The following is a 23926-nucleotide window of genomic DNA, read 5'->3' on the forward strand; positions in this document are numbered from 1 at the left end:
CACCGCAGGCAAAACAAAAAATAAAATGAATAAATCTTTCAAAAGAACAATACCAGTTTCGGTCTGAGGAGTATGACTAAGAATTTAGCAACTATACAGAGCTCAGCGAAGGCTAAAGGGCTCTGTGTGTTCAGGTGTCTAAGGACAGGCCGGTGACCCTGGGCATTTCTCTGTGGGGAACATAACTCTGATCACTGGGTGAAAGGTCCTGCCAGCTTATGTAAGCTCCATGCCTGCAGCCCACATCTGGCCTCTGGGTGGGAGTTTGAAAAGATGGAGAAGAGCCGCTCTAAGCTGCCCAGGCCTCTTTGGAGGCCTAGCATTTGAGTAGGCTGCCCAAGAGCGATCTACGTCCCCTGCCTCTACGTCTAGGGGAACCTCCACTCACTTCCTGGATGTCTCTGTGTCCTGCCCTTTTCCCCGATGCCTTATGTAACTGTGCAAAGAGGGTGTCCTTATCTTCCTTATACAGGTGAGGACACTGGAGGTGAAACAGGTTAATGATTTCCTTAAAGCTATAGGGCCAAGGAGTGGCAGGGATGGGACCTGAACTCAAGGCACATCTCAGACAGAAGGCAGGTCTAGGCACCTGTGTCCTTGGGGAGTTCTGAGATGCGGCAGCACATGGAGAGAGGAAAGGTGAAGTCCTGTGGGCAGCCAAAGGCCACATGGATCTGGTTTGGGCTTACCATCCTCACCTGAGGCCTTCTATATAGATTTAAAAAAGCAGCCCTGGGCTTGTATTCCTTGCTAGATTGCCCATCCTTCTGGAAGATTCTAGACTCTTCTCCTGTTATGAGTCGGCTGCCTCCCCCGGCTGACTTCTGCTACTTCCTCCAGGAAGCCTGCCTTGAGGACCCATACTACATCAAACTCCATTGTTGCCATGTCAGGCCTAGGCTTTTACATATATTCACAAATCTCGACTGTTGTGAGCTGGTTGTGGTGGCACACACTGGTAGGATTTACTGTAGGAGGCAGAGGCAGGAGATCATGAGTTCGAGGCCAACCTGAGCTACACATTTTTGCCTTTAATCCCAGCACTCAGGAGGCAAAGGCTGGCGGGTTGCTGTGAGTTCGAGAGTTTGAGGCCAGCCTGGTCTACATAGCTAGTTGCAGGACAGCCAAGGCTACACAGCAAGACCCCCGTCATAAAAAACAAACAAACAAATAAAACAAACAAACAAACAAACAAAAACTACTAGTTACTCTCCATCCAGTGTACTCTCCGCTGAAGTCAACTGATCCTGGTATCTTAGTTCACACTTAGTAAGGATCCCTATGAGGAAACACAGTACTAAATGAAATCTAAAGATTATTTACTAGCGCCAGGCATGGTGGCACACACCTTTAATCCCAGCATGAGGAAGGCAGAAGCAGGTGGATTGCTGTGAGTTCAAGGCCAGCCTGGTCTACAAAGCAAGTCCAGGACACAAGGCTACACAAAGAAACCCTGTATGAAAAACAAAACAAACAAACAAACAAACAAAAAGATTATTTACCAAATGAGAGCAATACTTCAATACATACATAGCAGCGGTTGGTTTTCACATTATATAATAAGTTGCTACAAATAAAAAAAAAAATTATCTCAGTTTAGAAATAGACAATGACACCAAGGCTACACAGAGAAAACCCATCTCTAGAAAAATAAAATAAAAACAAAAGAAAGAAAGGAAAAAGAAAAGAAATAGACAATTTATAGAAGAAATATAAATAGTTTTTTAAAAATAAATTTTATTTTATGTGCATTAGTGTTTTGCCTGCATGTATGTCTGTGTGAGGGTGTCAGATCTTAGAGTTACAGATAGTTGTGAGCTGCCATGTGGGTGCTGGGATTTGAACCGGGGTCGTTCGGAAGAAAAGTCAATGCTCTTGACCGCTGAGCCATCTCTCCAGCCCCTATAAATAGTTTTTTTAAAAAGGAAAATATGCTGAAGAGAGAGATTTAAGTGGAATAATACAGCTTTTCTTGCTTGTATATTCCAACAGGTTAGAAGCCATGGAAATGTATGTGGCTTTGTACATTGTTGGGACATGTCAATGTCACTGTATCCAACCTTAGTAGGCAGCTTGGGGCATCGCTCAATGGTAAATTTGCAAACACCCTTTGAGTCAGTAAGCCTGGGGCCCGACACAGGATGGCTGACTCCGGGTCCCGTGCTATGAACCATGACTGCCCTGTGAGTGATGGTCAGGCTTGGGCTGGAAAGGGCAGAGTTGGCGGATTATCCAAAGGGCTGTGGACTCAGCCGTGGGAGGCTTAAGCAGGATGGATTGCTGTGGGCGAGTCCTTTGGAGTCTTTATCTTTTTGTGTGGCTGGCTCAGATGACAGCAAGGAGCGCAGGACAAATCAATATGTCCTTGGTCAGCTGCTTTGGTGGCTCGGCTGCCATTCCGGTTCTGCAAATAATTGGAGCCCAGTCACCGGTGAATCAGCATTGGCTGCCCTTGGCAAGCTCGGCCGGGAAGGCTGCTTGGCATGGCGTGGCTGTGTGAGCAAGGCTCTGTGCTAAGGGTCAGGTGACAGAGAGCCTGGGCCAGCTGTGTAGGTTGCCCTCAAGGGGATTTGGGCGAGTGACATTTATTATGCCTACCTTTGTTTCTGTTGTGTTTGGTTCTCTTTTGATCAGTCCCTTCTCTCTGTCTCTTTCTTTCAATTATGAGTAAACAGGACCTTAGGCTCTCGTTTTTCTGAGCACGTGCGTGCTTGGTACCATGTGGATGCAGAGTCAGGAGCGGGCCTTGATTCAGAGGGGGGAAGGCTGAGGTGTGGATGCGTGAGCTAGCGCCAGACACTGAGTGATATTACCAGATGGGCAGTAGGGGTCTGAGGGAGGTGGGCAGAGGGTCAGAGCCAGGTCTACATGCCAGGCTAAGTAGGCACTGGGCTTTTTACAGAGAAGGACAGAAATGTGCACGGGCTTTTGTTTATGATATTATTGTAATTAATGCTGTTAAATGGCACAGAGGAACGCAGGTGTGGGGATGTAACAGCTCAGCTGTAGCATGCTTGCTACATGCTAGCACATGGAGTCATATGTTCCATGCCAGCACTGAGGAAGCTGGACATGGTGGCCCATGCCTGTCATCCCAGCACCTGGGGGTAGAGAAGGGAAGATGAGGAGGTCATGGTCATCTTTGGCTGCATAGCAAGTTTGAGGGCAGTGATGCTGTAGCGGACCCTGTCTGAAGAAACAGCACCTCTAACTCATTCTGTCATAAAAAGCACACAACGGCCTGAGCATTTGTTCTTTTTCTTTTTCTTTTTGATTTTTGTTTTTCGAGACAGGGTTTCTCTGTGTAGCCTTGATTGTCCTGGACTCGCTTTGTAGACCAGGCTGACCTTGAACTCACAGAGATCCTCCTGCCTCTGCCTCCCAAGTGCTGGGATTAAAGGCGTGCGCCACCATGCCCGGCTCGAAGCATTTTTTCTTAATGTACTTTGTGTGAGTGTATGCGTGCATGGTGTGTGCGTGTGTGGTGCGTGTGGTGCTGGAGCTCAGCTTCCACATGCTTTGTAAATGCTAGGTAATGCTTTACCACTGCACCACACCCCCACCCAGAAGAGCTGGGATCACTCAAACAAATGTCTTCCCAAAGCCTCTCCTCAGATAGAAGCTTCTGCAAACAATCCTTTTGGGTGTATCCCTCCCAATATTCTTTTCTATGCCTACATAAACAGCTCTTATTTTCCTTCACAAAACCAAGCTTGCCCTTTACACATTGTTCTGTGAGAGCCGTGGTCACCTTCCACCCCAGCACATACCGGCCTTGGCAGCCTCTCAGGAGCCCACTGACGCCACCTGCCTTATAGGACATCCAGGATGGAGTAGGGGGGACATGCAGTCCTTGTCCTGGGGGCATCTCTCTTCCTTCCAGGATCTCCCCATAATACACGGCGTGCAGGGCTGTCTTGCCTGTTGGTAGGCAGGCTCACTCTGTAGTGCTGGCAGGCCTGGAACTCATTGCATGGGTAGGTCAGGCTGGTTTGTGTACCTATTTTCCCCATGCACATGGAAGTATTACAGTTGGGTCATTTGTGAAAAGGATGAGAGCTGGGTGCTATAACAGACGCTTATAACCCCAGCATGTTGGATGCTGAGGCAGGAGGACTGCTATGAGTTTGAGGACACTCTGTACAAGTACAGCAAGTACAAGGCCAACCAGGGCTATAGTGAGACTCCTTTCTCAAACAAGAGTAATTCTGCATAAAAATTTTTTTTGATATAGGGTCCTGTGTGTTGGCTAGGCTGGCATGGAACCTTAGTTGGAGCAATTTCCTGCTTTAGCCTCTGCGGTGACTAGAACTATACATATTGAATTGTTTTGTTGTTGTTGTTGCTTTGTTTTTTTTTTTTTGGTTTTTGAGACAGGATTTCTCCGTGTCCTAAATTCACTTTGTAGACCAGGCTGGCCTCGAATTCATAGACCTGCCTGCCTCTGCCTCCCGAGTGCTGGGATTACAGGTGTGCGGGACCTTGACCTGGTACACATTGAATTAAATTTAAAAAGACGTGTGTGTGTGTGTGTGTGTGTGTGTGTGTGTAGGAGTGTGCATACCATGGTGTTCTTGTGGATTTCAGAGGACAGCTTTCAGGAATGTGTCTCCCCTACCACAGTGGGGTCTGGTACTCAAACTGAGGTTATCAGGCGTGTACAGTGAGCACTTTTATCCACTGAGCAATGTCTTTAGCCCAGTGCATGGTTATCTTGAGGAGTGGATGCACAGTCAGTCCTTATCCAACCCCCATCACTCGCTCACACACTCACCCATGCATGTACCCACTCATGTTATCTGTCGACTATGTAGCCATCTCCCTATATCTCCACATCCAGATACATTTGGTCAGTTTTTTTGGGTGGGGTGGGGTGGAATTTTTTTTTTTTCGAGACAGGGTTTCTCTGTGTAGCCCTGGATGTACTGGGCTCTCTTTGTAGACCAGGCTGGCCTGAAACTCACAGAGATTCTGTCTCTGCCTCCCAAGTGCTGAGATTAAAGGCGTGCAGCACCACCACACCCGGCTCAAACAGTTTTGAAACTTGTGTTACGTGGCAGGCTTTGAACTAGATAAGAGAACCCGGTGGGCCTGACTCTGTGCGGCTCCTGCCACAATGGGCCAGAGCTGACAACAGGGCCACAGAGTATTGCCATAGCAGGAGACAGTGTGTCAGTTTGCTTACTGTTGCTGTGATAAAGACCGTAACCAAAAGCAATGCGGGCAGGAAAAGGCTTAATTGGCTTTACCCTCCACCACTGGGCACCGCCACCGCCTTGGCAGGAACTTGAGCAGAACAGGAACCTGGGGCAGAGGCCATTGAGGAGAGCTGCTTCCTGGCTTGCACCCCGGGGCTTCCTCAACCTGCTTCCTTCTACCAGCAGCACCACCTGCCCAGGAGTGACACTGCCCCTCAATGGGCAATCAGGAAAAATCTCCCACAGACTTGGCTACAGGCCAATCAGGTGGAGGCATTTTTCCCAAGTGAGGGCCTCTCTTCTCAGGTGATGCTAGCTTGTGTCAAGTTGACAAAAAACAAAAACAAAAACAAAAACAAAACAAAACAAAACAAAACAAAAAAAACCCAAAAAACAAAAACAAAACCTACCAGCACAGATGAGGAAGGTTCTCTGTGGCGCCCTGCTTTCTCTGCTTGCTCTTCTGATCTGAAGGCTGTGGTCACATGCAATGTCTTCACTCTCCTCCACGTCTTTCCTATGCTTGAACCCTTGCTGCTGTCACTTGACTCTAATCAAGAACACTTCGGATGGCATCTGATCACACAAAAACCACTGAGGCTACTCCACAGGTAGCAAACTCTCTGGGGGATGCAGGATGATGTGTGTTCCCTTTCTCTTCCCGTCATTCTGTCTCTACCCATAGGACTGGCTTCAGCCTCCTGTCTGTGCCTTACGACTTAGCCCCTGCCAGCCTGGAAATTGCTACCGAGATGAAGATGACCTCCAACTTGTGGCAACGCTCTTGCCATCTGTGTGCTGGGATGACAGAAGTCACATAGAGTCCCCTAAATATGCAAACTTTTGCCTCTGGCCCTAGTGCAACCGTGTGTGGCTGGGTCTCCTGAATTACTGATTGTCTCAGCTGAGGTGACACCTCCGAGGTACCCCTTAGCCATGCCTGAATCAGAACCTCCATCTCAAACTATCTCCCTAGATCTTTCCCCCAAGACTATCAGTCTGAACTGGTCCTGCTTGGCATCAGTTAGGTCCCTAATTCATCTGATTAAGGACTCAGCAAGGCAGGGCAGTAAAGGGTTGGGAGCTGGGGCACTGAAGGAATATGAGCTGCTGGCAGGAGACGCCACAGATACTTGCACCGCTGGGCTATGGTGGCGCACGCCTTTAATCCCAGCTCTCGGGAGGCAGAGGCAGGCGGATCGCTGCGAGTTCAAGGCCAGCCTGGTCTACAAAGCCAGTACAAGACAGCCAAGGCTACACAGAGAAACCCTGTCTGGGAAAAAACAAACAAACAAACAAACAAACAAAAACAAACAAACAGACAAAAGGCATGCACCATCACACCCGGCTTCCTGAGTCTTTCATAGGCACAACATTCTAGGAAAGTTGCAAGGGAAGAAATGGGCAATTAGAGGTGAAATATTAAGGTGTCTCCTTTGAGGTTCCTCTCCTCCCCTGCCCACGTTTTTATTTTTGAGACAGGATTTCCCTCTGTAGGCCTGGATGTCCTAGACTCCCTTTGTAGACCAGGCTGGCCTTGAACTCACAGCGATCTGCCTGCCTCTGGCTCCCTGCCCAGCTCCCACTTTCTTTTTGAGATAGGCTTGGCCTTGCTGGGGATTCTGTAGCTTCAGTTTCCTGGGTCCTGGGATTACAGGCATGTGTCACCACACTTGGCAGGAGTGACGTGACAATGGTACTCCCGTACTGCTTGCCCTCTATTTAAACCTAATCCTCCCATCAGTAGCCCAGTGACTTTGGGATGTCATTGCGTTTACTTGTTCCTTTCCCCAATATGGCCACATGGAATAAACCTACTTTTCACTCCTTGTTTCTTTTACTGGAGTGTTCTTTCAAAGACTTTTGAAAAACGATTTACTTATTTTTTCAAGACAGGGCTTCTCTGTGTAGCCTTGGTTGTCCTAGACTCACTTTGTCAACCAGGCTGGCCTCCAACTCACAGTGATCCACCTGCTTCTCCTCTAAGTGCTGGGATTAAAGGTGTGCACCACTACGCCTGGCTCCCTTTATTTTTATTTTATGTATATTGGTGTTTTGCCTGCTTGTATTTGTATGTGAGGGTGTCTGATCCCCTGGGACTGGGGTTACAGTTATGAACAGCCACGTGGATGCTGGGAATTGGAACCCAAGTCCTTTGGAAGAGCAGCCAGTGCTCTTAACCACTGAGCCATCTCTCCAGCCCCTTTACTGGAGTATCGAGGACAGGCAGTAAGCCTAATCTCTCCTGGGAGAAGCTCTTCCACGATCTTTTCTGTGCATGCAAAGCTTCACCCAAGCTTCTGTGCCAGAAACTGCCAATGGCATTGCTGGCTAGATTGTGAGCTTGGTACTGTTGGCTCTACAGAAAGCAGTCATTGGGCTGGAGAGATGGCTCAGTGGTTAAGAGCACTGTCTGTTCTTGCAAAGGTCCTGGGTTCGATTCCCAGCACCCACATGGCAGCTCACAACTGTCTGTAACTCCAGTTCCAGGGGGTCTGATACCCTCACACCAATGCACATAAAATAGAAATTAAATAAATTTTTGGAAAAAAAAAAAGAAAAAAAGAAAGCAGTCCTCACTATATCACATGGGACACTCCCACTGCCACCTGCAGATCCTAAGCCTCAGTGCCCCCAACTAAGCTCCTGGCTGTCCTGGAACCCGATGTGTAGACCAGGCTGGCCCTGAGCCATAGCCAGCATTCTAACTAGAGTTTGTACCACATGAAATCTTACATCCTGTTCTGGTAGCACACTTTTTGTACCATCTGGGAAGTAAGAAAGAAGAGACACCTCTTGGGTCCCTAGTCTTTCGGTTGCACAGAGCCGAACGGGGCCAAGGCTGGTGGCGAAGCAGACTTTATTTTTGGTTGGAGTGGCCTGAGATTACACACAGTTGAAACTGAGGACCCAGTTAGGCCTCCTGACATCCTTGGTTGACTTCCTGCATATCTCTTTAAAGGCCACAGGCTCTTCCCTTATGAAGCAGGTCTAGAGGTAAAGGTTGAGAGTCCAGGCAAGGAATTGAAACCCTCTAGGCCAAGTCTGGTGTGGAAGCACAAGCCTGTAATCTTAGGGCTTAATCAATAAAGGCAAGAGGGTCACCTCTAGCCACATAGTCAGTCTGAGGCCAACCAGGGCTACAGACGTGGAGTACCATGTTTAAAAAAAAAAAAAAAAAAGAAGAAGAAGACTCGGCAAGTAAAGGAGCTTGCTGTCAAGTTTGATAACCTGAGTTCACTCTCTATGACCCACATGGTAGAAGCAGAGAACACAAGTTATTCTCCATGTCCTCCACCACTCTGTGTGACATGTACCTACTCACATAAAAAATATAATTTATTTATTTATTTTTGGTTTTTTGAGACAGGGTTTTCTCTGTGTAGTCTTGGCTGTCCTGGACTCCCTTTGCAGGCCAGGCTGTCCTCAAACTCACAGTGATCCGCTTGCCTCCCGAGTGCTGGGATTAAAGGTGTGTGCCACCACGCCCGGCTCTGTAATTTATTTTTAACAGGACAAGACCTCTACTTCTCCACTTGTAAAAAGATATGCCCAGCTATATCAGGGAGGCCTAGATTGGTGCATTTTTCTCCAATCTGCCTGTGTCTTCTACATATATTATGGGACAATTAAGAGAGGTAAAGATTAGGGCTGGCAGTGGCACACGCCTTTAATCCAAGCACTTGGGAGGCAGAGGCAGGCAGATTGCTGTGAGTTCAAGGCCAGCCTGGTCTACAAAGGAGTCCAGGACAGTGAAGGCTACACAGAGAGACCCTATCTGGGGGAGGGGGGGGAAGAGGTACAGATTGCCACCCATGCTACTGAGATGCAAGCTCAGAAATCAAAGTCTTCACTTACATGTCCAAACATGTTATCAATGAATCCCAACCAGCACCAAACTCTCCTTAATCTTCCACAGTGAAGTCCTGCAGGCCTTATCTCCTGCCTGGATCAAAACTGGCCTCTCAGTCACCCATTCCCCATTTTCTTTCCTCTAAGTTACCTGAGGCCAGAACAAGCAAGTCACTATCTAACTCAAAAAACCAGGTCATCGTGGTGGTGGACGCCTTTAATCCCAGCACTCAGGAGGCAAAGGAGGTGGATCTCTGTGAGTTTGAGGCCAGCCTGGTCTTCAAAGACAGCCAAGGGTTATTACCCAGAGAAACCCTGTCTCAAAAAACCAAAAACCAGGTGACGGTTCTCTTTGCTCTGGTCTACAAGACTGTGCCAGACAGAGTCTAGCCTGATCTGCTTTTCTCTCAAATTAGAATGCGTCCCAGGGGTGCTCAAAACTGTGTGAGTACCCTGCTGCCTGGTCAGCAGGCCTCTGGTGGCTGCCATTGCCTGTCCCCTGATGTTTGGACTGCTTTGTGTCTGAACCCTTTTGAGTTGCCTTCCCAATCCAAAAGCTTCTCTGACCTCCTGTATATACGTCTACTTGAGCTCTTCAGCGGACTGCAGCTCCCTCTGTGATCATCCAGTCGTCTCACTGGGATGCCTGCCTGATTCAGGGCCCGAGCCCCTAAAACACTGGCGGGCCGGATAAAAAGAATTACAAAATGCCGACGGCTGGAGAGTACGAGGCTCCCCAAAGTGTCCTCTGCTGTAACTTATCCAAGAAACCGAAGAACAAAAGCCTTAGATAACGGCCTGGAACGGAGGCAAGCTGGGTCACAAGGCTGCAGGGCTCCACGGGATCTTCACAAGCGACAATGCCAGGGCAGACGCTTGTCACATTCAGAGAAAGCGAGAAAGCTCTGCTTTCTTGGGACACCCCTGCGAGAGTCGTTTCCCTGAGAAATGGGGGGCGGGCGGCTCACTACCTCCTCAGCCTGCTGCAGTGCTCAACGAGCTCAGGTCTTGGCGGGACCGGGCAGGCCGGTTCAGCCCTAGTTTCCAGATTGCTTCTCCTAGTCATTGTTTCTCCCTTTCTTGGGCTCGCGCTCCCCTCTGGTTCTTGCCAGCGCCGGCCCCCCACCCCGCGACCTCCCACCGCCTCTCCGGCCCCCCCCTCCCCAGGCCCCCTACCTCCCCTTCCACCGCTTCTCATGGAGGCGGGTCCAGCTACTCGAGCACTCCAATCCGAGCGCCTTGAACCGGCTCTGCCTCCGCGAGCCCCGCCCCACGCCACCGCCGGCCAATAGAAATCCGCATTCGTACAGACGGGCCGTCCAATCGCAGGTTGGCTGTGAGCCTCGAGCGCCCCGCCCCCTGCCGCACTCGGCCGTGGCTCCGCGGGCGGTCCCGCTGGGGCTTCGGCATTCTCCGAGCAGCGCCGAGCTGTGTCGGGTTCAGCCGGCTGCGTCCGGAGGTGCGGACGACGGCGCCGCTGTGCTCCTGGGGAGCTGAACGAGGCAGAAGCCACCCGGCCGGATCGGAAGGCGCCTCACAACTCCGTCGGGGCAGGCGCGGTGTGGTTCTCAGGACAGAGCCGGAGGCCGACCAGCACAGGTTCCCCGCCCGGCAGCGCTTCTCGGAGCAGTACCCCCGGAGCCCCGGCGGTCGCTGAGGTGGCTTCCGCTTCCCGCCGCCTCACCTGCGCAGGCCCCGGTGCGCCAGGTGCGGAGGCGTGTGCGTCGCCTGGGCGCCTCCCCTGGCCGCCAGCGGGGCGGAGGCGGGGCCGCAGCTTGGGCCTCCCGCGGCTCGCCCGGCCGTCTCAGTCTCACCGGTCCGCCGGGCCCCGCGGCTGGGGATGCTGCTGCCAGTTCGCGAGCCGCCCTCCACGCCTGCCCCCGCCGCCGGGGCCGCGCCTCGCTGTTTACATGCCGGTGGAGCCCGGGCCCCCCGAGGGTGAAAGCAACCGGCCCACGGGACTGATCGCTCAGACCCGGCCAGGGCTCCGGACTTCGATCCTCTCCTGCCCCGCAGCCTCTGCCGCCATCTGGACTGGATCCGGCTCTGGTGTTTTTGAGGAGGGGGTTGTATTGTCGGGGAAGGAATCCTGAGGATTTCTAGGATCCCCCTCCTTTTTTATTTTTTATTTCTCTCTCTCTCTTTTTTTTTTTTTTTTTTTTTTTTTTTTTGGCCCTGCGGGCTTCATACTCAGGGAACTCGCTCATGGCTTTTTTGATGAAGAAGAAGAAATTCAAATTCCAGACCACTTTCACTCTGGAGGAGCTGACAGCGGTCCCCTTCGTGAACGGGGTCCTCTTTTGCAAGGTCCGGCTGCTGGATGGCGGAGATTTTGTCAGCTTGTCCTCCAGGTAGGCATTGAGGCTATCGCGTTTGCGAGAAAGGGTGAGAGGTGCTGTTGAGTGAGGTCCAGCCACTTGGCAAGAGCGGAAGCCTCTGCTGGGGACTGGCTAAGGGGCTCGGCGGGGGGAAGTCTTGGGTACGAGTGAGCTGGCAGGGTGCCAGGCACTTGTCTGCAGGTGACCAGTTAGAAACCCCTCAGGGCCCTGCACCGGTTTTGCAAACTTGCATGGAGAGAGCTGTGTGAGATTTGCACCTTCAGGGGTGTCCCAGCCACCTTGCCACCAAGCTGGCTCTTGTGGCTGTCATATGATTGAGAGCTTGGGCCAGCCACAGGTTCTCTGGCAGTCTCCCCTTGGCTGGGAAAGCCCAGTCTCAGGCACTCCCTGGATTTGATTGAGGGTGGTGGCTGGATTTGGGGTTGCCCAGCCCCCTCTTGAGTGACTGCCCTCCTCTGGCTGAAGCTGGGCTGCTTTGCATTGCAAATGGCCCTGTCAGGGAGATTGCCTTCCTCTGTGAAAAAAAGCCCTGGAGTTTGGTTTTGTGTTGCTCACCATCCTGGTAGGTCCGGCTTCCCAGTTTATGGCTGCTTAGATTCTGAGTTCCCAGTATGCCCTTTGCGCACTGAGAGCATGGGGGTCACACAGCCCTGGTCTGCCTGCAGAGGTCCTTAGAGTCCAACTGATGGGAGATGGGGGCTCAAGTTTGGCCTCTTTCTGGGTTCCTGTTTCCCCTTCTGCACCTAATACAGGTTTCTCCATCAGAGTTGTGTAGGGAGAAGTTGCGGTAGACAGGCCCCTGGCTCAGGGCCTGGGATGCTTGCCCCTCTTACCTAGTCTGTCCTTTGCTCCTTAGGTCTCGTGGGCCTAGTTAGCTGCAAAAAGTGCCTCACTATTCTGCGATTCGCAGAGGTGTGTTTTACAGATTGGGGTAATGAGCCCCAGGAAGAGGAAGTAAATGGGTTGCCAGGGACTTTGACAGAGGCAGTTGTCAACCAAACATGGCCTGTTGGGAGACCTGTTGGGAGACTAGAGGCTCTGTGACCTAGTTGAGATTTTGGAACCTGTGGATAGAGTGTGGTGCCTGCCTGTTCTGTGCGCTGGGCCTCCTGTGCTGCTTATCTGAGGAATTTGGAAAGGGCTGCCCTTTGAGGTGGGGGTGGCTGCAATCCCTTGCCTGTGAAGCACAGTGTCAGAAGGCTGTGCTTAGCCATGGCCCACCCCCACCCCGAGTCAGCTGCTTTTAGGCTAAGTGGCTTTGGGTGAATTACCCAGGCTCCCTGATCTCAAGAGCTAGCAATTATTGGTGCTCTGCGCACTTTTTTTTTTTTTTTTTTTTTTTGGTTTTTTGAAACAGGGTTTCTCTGTGTAGCCTTGGCTGTCCTGGACTCACTTTGTAGTCCAGGCTGGCCTCGAACTCACAGTGATCCGCCTGCCTCTGCCTCGCGAGTGCTGGGATTAAAGGCGCGCGCCACCATGCCCGGCTGCTCTGCACATTTTTACTACCACTGCTCAACCCCTTGACTGTGCTGTGGAGCAGGAGTAGAGGAGACCCCTGGGGGGGGGGCATTTTTACAGAGGAGGAAACAGGCTCAGAAAGAGTGGCTCTAACTGCTACCTTGTGCCGTTGAGCCTCAGTTTCCTCTTTTGTACAAAGGGGGAAGTAATACCCATCTTTTAGTTTTGAGTCGGAATGGAGAGTATACCATGTCTGGCTGGGGAAGTTGCTACAGCAGTACTATTGTTGTATTGTAAGGACCCAGCCCAGGTTGTTGGTTCACCTGTTCACCTAAACCTTTAGCCAGCAACTGTGACCCTACCTGTCAGCTTTTCCCTTGCCCTGACTTGCCCCCATGTCCTGGAAAGTCTGGAAAGTTCCAGGACTTACTTAGCATACATACTCTGGATTTCACCTGTTTTTCCTTCTTCCTCCTGGCAAGAAGCCACAGGTTCTCTGAACCCAGCTGAGCCCAGGCAGCCTTCCCGGGTTCTCATCCTGGATAAAGCCTCCTTTGGGGGCAGGAGTAATAAAGAGAAAGGAGCTGGCATTGAGGCACCTGGAAACTGCTGGGCAGATGTGGCTGCAGAGAGCAGTGATGTTGGAACTCGAGCCTCTTAAAAGCGGCTTTGGCCCCGGGCGTGGTGGCACACACCTATAATCTCAGCACTCCGGAGGCAGAGGCAGGCAGATCGCCGTGAGCTTGAGGCCAGCCTGGTCTATAAAGTGAGTGCAGGACAGCCAAGGCTATGGCTTTGGCTTCTGTGGTCTTTAACCCAAGAGATGGGGGTTCCTAGGCTGGTGTTCCCTCTGCCCGCACCCCTCCCACATTGCTCCTGTAGCCCAGGAGCCTTGACCATCTCTTATGACCTTGTTGTTTATAAGTTGGAGTAGGGACTGAGGTGACTAGACCTGCTTAGATCCTGGGCCTAGACATGACAGAATGTCTTCCCAACCCTAGAGACCTCTGGATGGCAGATGTGCTATTGGCAGCATGGGCGGTGTCAGACTGACAACAGCCCTAGGCCCCACCCCTGCAACGCCCGCTTTCCTAGCTGGTGTTTTTCAGTGTGTTGAGTGCCATGGCAACAGCTCAGCTCCATCTGATCCAATTGGAACAGGTGATTCCTGGGGCTGTTTCTTAGCCTTGTCTTCTGACAGTGCCTTAGGAGCAGCAGTTCACAGAGCCACTAGAATCTTAGTGCCCAGACTGTGCAAGGCATAGTGCTGAGTGTTTTGCACAGGGTATCCTCATCAGTCCTCTCAGTCATCTGGAGAGGCACTGAGGCCAGAGTGGTAAAAACCACAAGCTGGAGCTACCAGGTGGGAAATAGCAGTGGGGAAAATCTTTTTCTCGTAGTGGCTTTCTTCAGTTTTGTACTTGCTGATGGCAGGAACTTGCTGGGCTACCCAAATACCTGACCATCTGCCCTACTTGTGGGTAAGGATATTGGGCCAGGAAAGATTAAGTGACCAAACCTATGCCACCCCGCTAGAAAGTAGCAGAGCTAGAACTTGGTTGCAGCAGATCTAATTCAGAGCCCTGCCTTGGTGTGATCTAGAGGCACCGAACTGGGTTTTGAGAAGCCCAAGGTAGAGAGTCCTCAAGACTGTGAAGTCAGGGAGGTGCTGAAGTATCACTGTGTGTCTCTAGTAGGCACAAGAAGTCACTGGGGTACAGTGGGCGTTGGCCACGTGTCCTGCCTGAGGCTCCAGGAAGATCATTCCAAGTGGTGCCTGGCAGGGCTTTCAGGTCTGGAGGGTGTCCAGGAGGAGACAGAGGTTCCAAGTGTGGTGAGTCTGGCAGAGGCTAATGTATCGAAGGGGCCTTCAGGTCAGAAGCCCAAACCTCCCAGGGGGCCTGCTTCTCAACGGCATTGGTCCTTTGACTTGCCACATGCTTGTGGTAGCTGTGTCAGGGCAGATGAGTGCAAGGGAACACTGACTTACTTCAGAGAAGAGAGAAGAGACATAGATACTGTTTTCTTAGCCAGCGGGCTAAGTGTGGAAGAAGTGACTTGCCGGAGTTACTTCATAGGAGGGAAGGAGGGATAAATCACCCAGTTGGACAGACCATAGTCTAGCTCTTACTTCTGTCCCCTGTGCTTCAACCCTTCTCTTTGCATGAACAAAGCGGGTGAGCTAGGAGGAGAAGAAAGATCTCTTGCAAGGCCATCTCTTGCTCTGTACTTGAGTGCCAGGCTGTCTGAGAAGCTGACTGTGACTTGGAGAGGGCCTCCCTACGACCCTTGTCCTTTTTCTTGGCCAGCTTGGAGTCCACAGTGGGCCTTCAGTGGGGTTTTATTTTTGTAAATAGAGCCTGTCTGCTGTCTGTGTGCACAGCCATGTGCCCATCATGTAGTGTACTCAAAGGAGCCTTTGGGATTCTACATCTGGAAGCCTTGTGCCCAGGCCCAGAGCCTGGCCCCGGGGGCAGGCAGGCAGACAGACAGGCTCGGTCGGTCCTTACCTAAGCCACACATTTGGCCAGGGTTCTATCCCTCAGTCTCTCATCCTCCTTCATTGAAAAGAGCTGTAGAATGGCAATGGGTTCACTCCCATGCAAGGCATATTCTGGGATAGCTTGGTATGGACCTCTGAGAAAGCAGAGTGGAGATGGAGACCTATTTCCTAAGGAGGCAGCAGTGTGAAGATACAAGAGGACCCCCAAGTTGGAGAAGGCATTTATTGCCCTGCTCACAACAGGGAGGCTGTGCGCTGAGTAATTGGAAAGGTAGGAAGGAGCTAGCAGACAGCTCAGTCCTTGACTGAGACTCCCTTCCAACAGGCTTCAGAGGTGAGCGGGACTGGGCAGTCCTGTTCCTCGGGCTTCCAGTTAGGTGGTGGCAGTACGCCTGGTAGGCCAAGCTAATCTGGGGCAGGTCCTTGTGAGTGCCAGTGGACCCTGGCTTCAGACATCTGTCCATCTTTGTCTTCCCTGGCCTCTAGTTCTTTTCACCCCCTACTGTCACTGTCTCATGGTAAACGCCATCACCGCAGGGTGGGCATTCCCCAAGGCTGTCTTAGAAACCGAAGATGGGGAGGAACCTGTAGAGGAGAAGCTTGAAGGCATGTCTGTCTGGGCAAGGTGGGATTGGGGTGTGAAAAGAGTTGAGGGGTGAGAGGAACCAAAGATGGAAGGTGGCCTGGCCTGAACTATTTCCAGTCTTGGGGATCCTACAGGGGTCAGGGGAACAATGTGTCATCCTAATTTACTAATTAAAATGATGGCTCTTGAGCCATGGTTAGAGACTATGGACAGTGCTGACCTAGCCTGGCAGAGTAATGGCACACAGAGAAATGGGAGAACAGACTTGGAGAGAGGGCAGCAGGCCAAGTGTGCAGGAGGGGTCTCTATCCTAAAGGCATGGCACCATACTTTGGAGTTGCTAGGAGGTAGACACATAGTGTACATAGTGCTCAAAGGAAACCGTGGCTTATGTAAAAGTCCAAATTTTCAGTTTCCTTTAAGTAGACAGACAACAGAGCTGTGAGGCAGCATTCAACACAAGGGGCTTTGTCACTCACTGCCTCCTCACCTGGGTTTCGAGGGCTCTTCCTCCTCCCACAGCATACTGTCAGATCCATGGCATGTTCTGGGTGTCTCTTATTGTCAGTTTGATTTCTGCAGCGCACAGGGCCCAGGGCAGGAGGCGAGTGGGAGGGGTGGGCCTTAGAAGTTGGCTGGCTGTGGCACCGGTTTACCTGGCACTCTCTGAAGTTAGATCATACTACTGGTGGCCTTGGTAAGAAGCTTCCAACCTCTTCCAGGCCTAGTGCTACTGCTTGGACCTGGCCTTTGCTGCCAACTGGCTACACTGTTGGCATGTGCCACCTTGGCTGTGCCTTTGCCTGCCTCGTAGCTTGGCAGTAGCCCTGACCCGAGGTGATCTGGCTCTGTGGAGCCAAGGCTGCTCCCTGAGGCCTGCTCTTTGCTTGGAGCTCCTGGTTGGCTGTGGCTTCTTGGCAGCAATAACATTTCCTGCCTGTAGGTACTGTTTTCCTGGGAGTGGCTGAGAGGCCCCTGAGTGACTTTGAGCTCTGCTTTGTCGGAACCTGGAAACCCTGACTTGCCAGCTAGTAAGTCTGCCTCCAGGTCTCAGGAACTGAGGGACTTGGTATGTGGAATATAAGGGACTGGGAAGTAAACCAGCTTAAGAGAAGTGAGCAAGGGAGAGACACCAGTAAGAGACCTGGGACTAAGATGGGGTGGGAGGGCATATAGCGCCTCTTTATCTACCTCTCTGGTGAGTGCTTTGGATTGTGGGGATGTTAGATTTGTCCCAGGTCCTGGCGATCTTCTGGGCCCGCTGGCTCCCTAAAGGGGCTTGAAACTGTCCAACCTATACCTAGCCTTAGTGTCCTCAGCGAGTTGTGGTTGCAAACTTGTGGTCTTTTTGCTTTGACTCTATTGGCACCTGTCCGTGGTTTAGAAGAGCTCTTGAATATAGACCTCAAACTGCTTTTACCCCGTTCTGCCGGCATTAACTGGCAGCCCTCAGCTCTGTGGTCACCTTGTTTCAGGGGTGGGCGGAAGGAGCACTGCTGATAGGAACCGACTCTGCTGGTTAGGTTTCTGCTTTGTCTACCCCACTGCCCCACCCCAACCTGCTGTTCACGGCCTATGCCTTCAAAAAAGGACTTAAACCCCAGCTTCTTCCATCTCCCTTGAAGCAGGGCTGTTTGTTGTTGCTGGAGGATGTACTTATAGTGCTTGCTGGAATACCAGCTTGGCTCCTGGTCCAAAGTTAAACTCTGTCCTATTCCTTCTGGGCCAAGTGGTATATGCCTCTTAGTAGCTGGTACTCCCCATGGGGATCTAGACCACTGTGGTGCTGACAAAGAGATGCTCAGGCTTGCTCCTTTGCCTTCAGCAGGGATGGGGGCCAGGAGGGAGCACCCTAGTGTCTAAGCTGAGGGCCTAGTGGCCACATCCCTTCCCTTCCCTTCCCTTCCCTCCCCTCCCCTCCCCTCCCCTCCCCTCCCCTCCCCTCCCCTCCCCTTCCCTTCCCTCCCCTTCCCTTTTTATTGGCTTAGCCCTGGTCTGCTGAATGCTGCTCAGGGACCCTGCAGGCAAGCAAGCAGGGCACTGGCTGTAAGCCTCCTGGTAGGGATAGATGAGGCAACCCAAGGTCTTTCAGTGGTCCACATCCTGTTCTGGTTACTCTGCTTTCCCTCAAACCCCTCACCTAGCTTTATCACATGGAACTATTGCTCAGCCCAATGGCCACTTCTGGGAAGTTAGGCTCACCCCCCCCCCCCCAGTTGGCTTCATTACCTGCTGTAGCAATTTGTTTCAAAGTATTAAAGTCCCTGTTCATTGTATCTAGCTCCTTCCTAGACTATGACACTTCAAGGCCAAGAGATTCTCCATTGCTTCTTAGTTCTTGGGCCTCTTGCTGTGTGTTGGCATTGTCCCAGGCTGGGACTTCTCTCCCCTGGCTCTGAACCAATGTGGTTGTTGGTGTTGACTATGTGGTGGCTACTGCCAGCTGCTAAGCCCAAGCCTACCCCTCACCCAGTGCCCGAAGTATCAGTCTGTGCCAGGAGGAACCCTTATCCATATACCAGGCAGCTGGGTACCACTGTGGGCTTAAAGAGTGCAATTGAGAGGCAGCCAAGGGCCCACTAGCTGAGTTGAGTGTATCCCTTCCAAAGACTATCAGATCCGTACAGGCTTGGGACGAAGAGTGAGCTCAGGCACTGCCATTGGATCTTGCAGCTGCTGAATTGCTCTGAACTATGGTCAAGGGCTTTATCCTTGCAGACTGTTTCTTCTTCTAGGGGGTATTCACTTGAGGGCAGCAGAACTACTCAAGATCAAGGTACCTGCTCAGTGCATGGTCAGGCCCTGGGAATTTAGCACAGACTAAGCCTGCCAAGAGAGGAAGTGTCCAACCTGGTGTCAGGAGAACAGAGACTGGGCCCCGTTCACATGGAAGTGCCCTCTTCTCCCACTGCTTCCTGTCTGCAGGGCTGGACTCTGCAGACGTGTGCAGGCAGCACCCGTGGCTTGTACTTACTTCCCTGGGTTGTTCAATGACAGTTTCCTGGACACATTATATGTTTGGGGCCATGGGATACAGTCTACCTGTAGGATCCCACTTGCCCAATCAGTGCTGGACAGGCCTTGAGGATGTGGTGTGGATTTGGGGTGGGTAGTTAGAGCTTGGTTGTGGGAGAAGAGTAGCTGAAAAAACCACTGGCCTGGAAAGGCTTGGAAAAGGGCATGACAGTATGTGGGGAACCTGGGGTGGGCTTGAATCAATTAGATTTACATTTTGTTGATTTTTAAAAAAGATTTATTATATATTACACATACAGTGTTCTGCCTGAATGTATGCCGCACGCCAGAAGAGGGCACCAGATCTCATTATAGATGGCTATGAGCCACCATGTGGTTGCTGGGAATTGAACTCAGGACCTCTGGAAGAGCAGCCAGTGCTTTTAACCTCTGAACCATCTCTCCAGCCTCATTTTATTTATTTCTTAGTTCACTGCTATTTACATGTATATGGGTATTTTGCCTTTGTGTAAGTCTACACAATGTGTGTGCAGTACCCATGGAGGCCAAAAGAGGGTGTCAGATCCCATGAAAACTGTAGTTACAGATGGTTGTCAGTCTCCATGTGGGTGCTGGGAATTGAATCCTGATCTTCTGGAAGAACATCTGATGCTCTTAACTGCTGAGCCATTTTTCTAGCTCCCAGACTTGTAGTTTAGAAATACCAAAAGTAGCAATGGGGTAGACTGCTTAGGACTGCCAGTTATCAGAAGGCAGTTGTGTTAGGCCAAGAATGGTATCTTCCCAGCCATTGCCATGGACCAGTTTGGAGCAGCTAATAAGGTGCACAGGTACTGCAGAGAAAAGGCCCAAAGCAAGGGTCTGTGCTGATATTTATGAAGAGTTCAAACACTTGGGCTTACATAAATATACTCTCTGTGAGTACTTATGAGGTGGGCATCTCTGTTGTAGAAACCGGCCTTGAAGATGGCCATACCTCTGGGCTCTAGGTGGGTACCAAAGCTTTCAAGACAAACACAAGAGTGCCTAGAAGTCTGAAGTTGATCTTTGGGGCTTTTCCTGGGTCTTTCTGGCAAGCCAGCCTGAACCATTCCAACCCGATGAGAATTACTCTTGTTCATGAGGCAGAGGTTCCTCTGGCAACTACAGGCAGTCTTCTTGGGCTGGGGATTTTCCTTTTGCCACTTACAACCCCAGCAGAGCAGGCCTTTCCGGGCTCTGGAGCTTAGCAGTTTGAAAGCTTGGAGGAGGGTAGGGGGAATTCTGAGGCTACCACTAGACCACTGGTGTCTTCTGAACATTGCCTGTGGTGGGATAATGAATTTTCTTCATGGTACCTGGATACGGTGGTGAACCTGTCACCTACCTATCATAGCCTGTTGCTCAGCACATGCTAGTAAAAGCTGCCATGGTGCCAGGTGTGGTGGCGCACGCCTTTAATCCCAGCACTTTGGGAGGCAGAGGCAGGCAGATCTCTGTGAGTTTGAGGCCAGCTGGTTTACAAAGTGAGTCCAGGACAGCTAGGGCTACACAGACAAACTCTGTCTCCAGGGGCCTGGGGCAGAGGGGGGGGGGGAGCTGCCATAGTTAGTTTCAATCCAGAGCAGTAGTTAGGGGGGATCTGGGGTGGACTCAAAAGGAAGGTTCTATTGCTTCCTTTCTCCCTTCAGTTGTTGCGCTTCTCTTCCTGAAGGTCACCTGTTGAAACAGTGTAATTAGAGCTGAGCTACTCACTGCCCTTGCGGTATCTGCCTGGGGCCTGTAAGCAGGAAGAGGCCTTTAGACATACTTGTCTCAGAGAACTCAGAGCATAAACGGATGGGGATTGTTGCTAAGCTTATATTGGCTCCAAACCCTCACCTTTGTTTTTCTGGTTTCTTTCTTCCTTCCTCCTCCCCACCCCCTTTTTTTCTTTTTTCCTTTTTGAGACAGGGTTTCTTTCTATGTGTAGCCTCAGCTGTCCTGGAGCTTGGTCTGTAGACCAGGCTATCCTCAAACTCACAGTGATCCACCTGCCTCTGCCTCCCAAGTGCTGGGATCAAAGGTGTGTACCACCACCTCATATTTTGTTGTTGACTTTGAGTCAAGGTAGGTCTCACTATGTAGTCCTGGCTAGCCTAGAACTAACTATATAGACCAGGCTGGCCTGGAACACACAGAGATGTGCCTGCCTCTGTCTCTCGAGTACTAGGATAAATGGTGTGCCCCACTAAGTCCCTAGAGAAGGCTTACCCTGGGCTCAGCAGCTCTTACAGGGTTTGTGGTTGCCAAAATGATAACAGGGAAAATTGGACCTGATTGTAAGGCTGACCATGCCCATCTTGGGCCACAGTAGGGTGGACTGCCTGCGGCTTTGGGTTGCAGAAGGCATCCTCTGTAGCAGCCATTATCACAGACCAGGGCCCATCACATGACACTGTCGAACAATAAGGCCCAAGGCAAGATCCATGATGATACTTGAGTAGAGTTCAAAGGCATTCTGGTTCAAGAAGGATGGGATTATCCTTGTTGTGTGGCCCTTGCCTGGAAGGCACACTCAGCCTGACTCCTAGTAAGTGCTCAGTAAATAGGAGTGAGTGAGTGAGTGCAGTAGCAATGGTTGATCCAGGTCTGCAGTCTCAGGTGTTCATGGGGGAGGTGGAGCCCCGTGAGTCAGGGCCTCATGGTCCCGTCTAACCCTGAGTCCTCTGTCCTGTGATTGGAATCTTGGGTGGCTGCTGAGCACAACTGGGTAAACAGGTCTGAGTCAGTGACAGTCCTGATTATCTTGTCACCTCAGAAGTTCAGAGAGCCGTGGGGAATCCTGTGTGCAGCAGGAACCTGGGTAGCAGATGCAGCAGTGATGACGGTGCCTGACTCTTTACACTGCAGAGAACAAGGTGCAGCCACATCTGGGAAGCCCCTACATGGAAGTAGTATGACAGGACTACTTCACGGACACAGACCACAGAGATCTCTGTCATTTGGCAGATCCTCAGCACCATCTTTGAGGACAAGAGACGACTGTAAGCATACAGAGGCCCTGCCTCTAGGAGCTTGGCTCTGGGAGACAGGGGCCTTACTTGATTCCTCCTATACCTATAGACCCAGTCCTGTGTGCACAGACAGCAGGTACCCATAGGATGGGCCTGGGTGAAGGTGTCCCTATGACTGGAGTCCAGTCACTTCAGGAACCAGGCCCCAGGGACAGGAATCTTTCCTTCCTCTCACTCTTTCTTTCCTCTTCTGGTGAATCAAGCACCACCCAGGCCTGAGTCAGCCAGGAACTGGTCACACATTCCTGGCCACCTGCCACTCCTCTGGACACCACAGTCAGCTTTTAGATCGGAGGAAATAGGCAGACCCAGGGTCTAGGGCAAGGAAAAGGGCTGGGTCAGTAGTTTTTACATGCTTTCAGGACCACCTGCCTCTGAGGTCTCTCTCTGCAGGTACTTTTTGCTTTTGTTTTTCAAGACAGTTTCTATGTGTAACAGCCCTGGTTGTCCTGGACTCACTTTGTAGACCAGGCTGGCCTTGAACTCACAGAGATCCACCTGCCTCTGCCTCCCCAAGTGCTGGGATTATAGAGTGTATGCCACCACGCCCACCTTCTTTGCAGGTACTTTTAAGGGCTAGGCACTGTTCCCATTTAGCAGAGGTGCCTACTGTATGTAGGCCAGGCACCAACAACTTAATGAGAAAGGATAGGATGGTGACTGAGACCCAAAGGACTCTAGTATTCACAGAGGCTTGCTTGGACCCATCTTTGCTCCCCATGCCTCTCGTGAGCCTCCTGGGTACAGGAAGGGGGGAAGCTCCCTGAGCAGAGCCAGTTCAACAGCTTTCGTACCACATCCCAGTGTAATCCATTGTGTCTTCTTGCTTTGAACTCCTCTGTTTTCCAGCCCTTACATGGAAAAATGTAGTGTTGGGCATCCAGAGTCAGACAGCCATGGCTTCAAATCCCAACCTCCAGTCAGTAGACCTTGGGCGGGTGAATTCTTGTGCCTTGTGTTCCTTGTCTGTGACACGGGACTGAGTGATTCTGTGCCTATCTCTCCTTTGGCGTGAAGCGAGTTGTATCTATTTCCTTGTGTTGAATACTCATGGTAAATGATGAGGTCAGGGGCCGGGCGGTGGTGGCGCACGCCTTTAATCCTAGCACTTGGGAGGCAGAGGCAGGCGGATTGCTGTGAGTTTGAGGCCAGCCTGGTCTACAAAGAGAGTTCCAGGACAGCGAGGGCTATGCAGAGAAACACGGTCTGGGAAAACAAGGCAAAACAAAACAAAAGATGAGGCCAGGGCCTAGGGTTAGCCTGAGACTGGTTCTTCTGTGTTGACAGATTTCCCAGGGATCCTGCAGAGTTGGGGCTGCAGGGCACAGACTGCCCCTCCATTCCTGTAAGACCTGCCTCAAGTCTCTGGATTCCCTGAGAATCAGTGTTCTGATCTGTGAAGTAGAAGCAGGAAGTCAGCATGTGAAAAACACTTCAACTTGGCACACAGGAAGAGATGCAGGAAACAGAGCCATGGGGCACCTTTACTTAGTACATGGGTCTAGACCTGCACTTAGATCAAAGCCGGCAGCTGACTATGGACCCCTTCACCTAAGCAAGATCCAGGAACTGGGGCCTGAGGTTGCAGCCCAGTGGTAGAGCTCTATCTGGCATGCACACAGTTCTGGGTTCCAACCCTAGCACCAGTAAAGAAAAAGATAGTGTGACTCCTGACACCATTTCAGAGAACGTTTACAGGCATTTGCCTGGGTGGTAACATGAGCTGTCTGCACATCCTGCTTGTGGAGCGTAAGGTGGAACAGGGCAGCCCATGCTGTGTCTGTAAACAAAGAAGGCCAACACCTACCTGTCCTGGGCTTTCTGTAGGTCTGTGAGTTTGAGGGCATATAGGTCGAAGACAGGCCAGATTACTTGATTGAAGAGCACTAGGATTCAAACCCAGGTGTGTTTAAATCTGATGCTCCTAAGCCAGCAAGCTTGAGTGCCCTGTGTCTCACACTTCTCTGTTGTTTTATTTC

The 23926-nt window shown here is 51.3% G+C and overlaps 2 protein-coding genes and 1 long non-coding RNA gene across 3 annotated transcripts in view; all 3 read left to right on the forward strand.

Annotated features, from left to right (window-relative positions):
• Positions 1-23926, forward strand: part of DPM2 (dolichyl-phosphate mannosyltransferase subunit 2, regulatory) — a 63988-nt gene that overhangs the window by 15899 nt on the left and 24163 nt on the right. The window lies entirely within an intron of this gene.
• On the forward strand, positions 2082-7036 carry LOC311606586. Its single transcript, XR_014782369.1, has 2 exons — positions 2082-2455; positions 5884-7036. It is a non-coding gene; the product is annotated as an uncharacterized lncRNA (long non-coding RNA).
• EEIG1 (estrogen-induced osteoclastogenesis regulator 1) overlaps positions 11253-23926 on the forward strand; it is a 32256-nt gene continuing 19582 nt past the window's right edge. The window contains exon 1 of the mRNA XM_084797906.1: positions 11253-11401. Within this exon, the coding sequence (XP_084654032.1) occupies positions 11256-11401 (146 nt within the window). The 5' untranslated portion in view covers positions 11253-11255. The remainder of the gene's footprint in view (positions 11402-23926) is intronic.

This window comes from Acomys minous (genome assembly GCF_964271855.1).
Source record: "Acomys minous genome assembly, chromosome: 10".
Classification (NCBI taxonomy): domain Eukaryota; kingdom Metazoa; phylum Chordata; class Mammalia; order Rodentia; family Muridae; genus Acomys; species Acomys minous.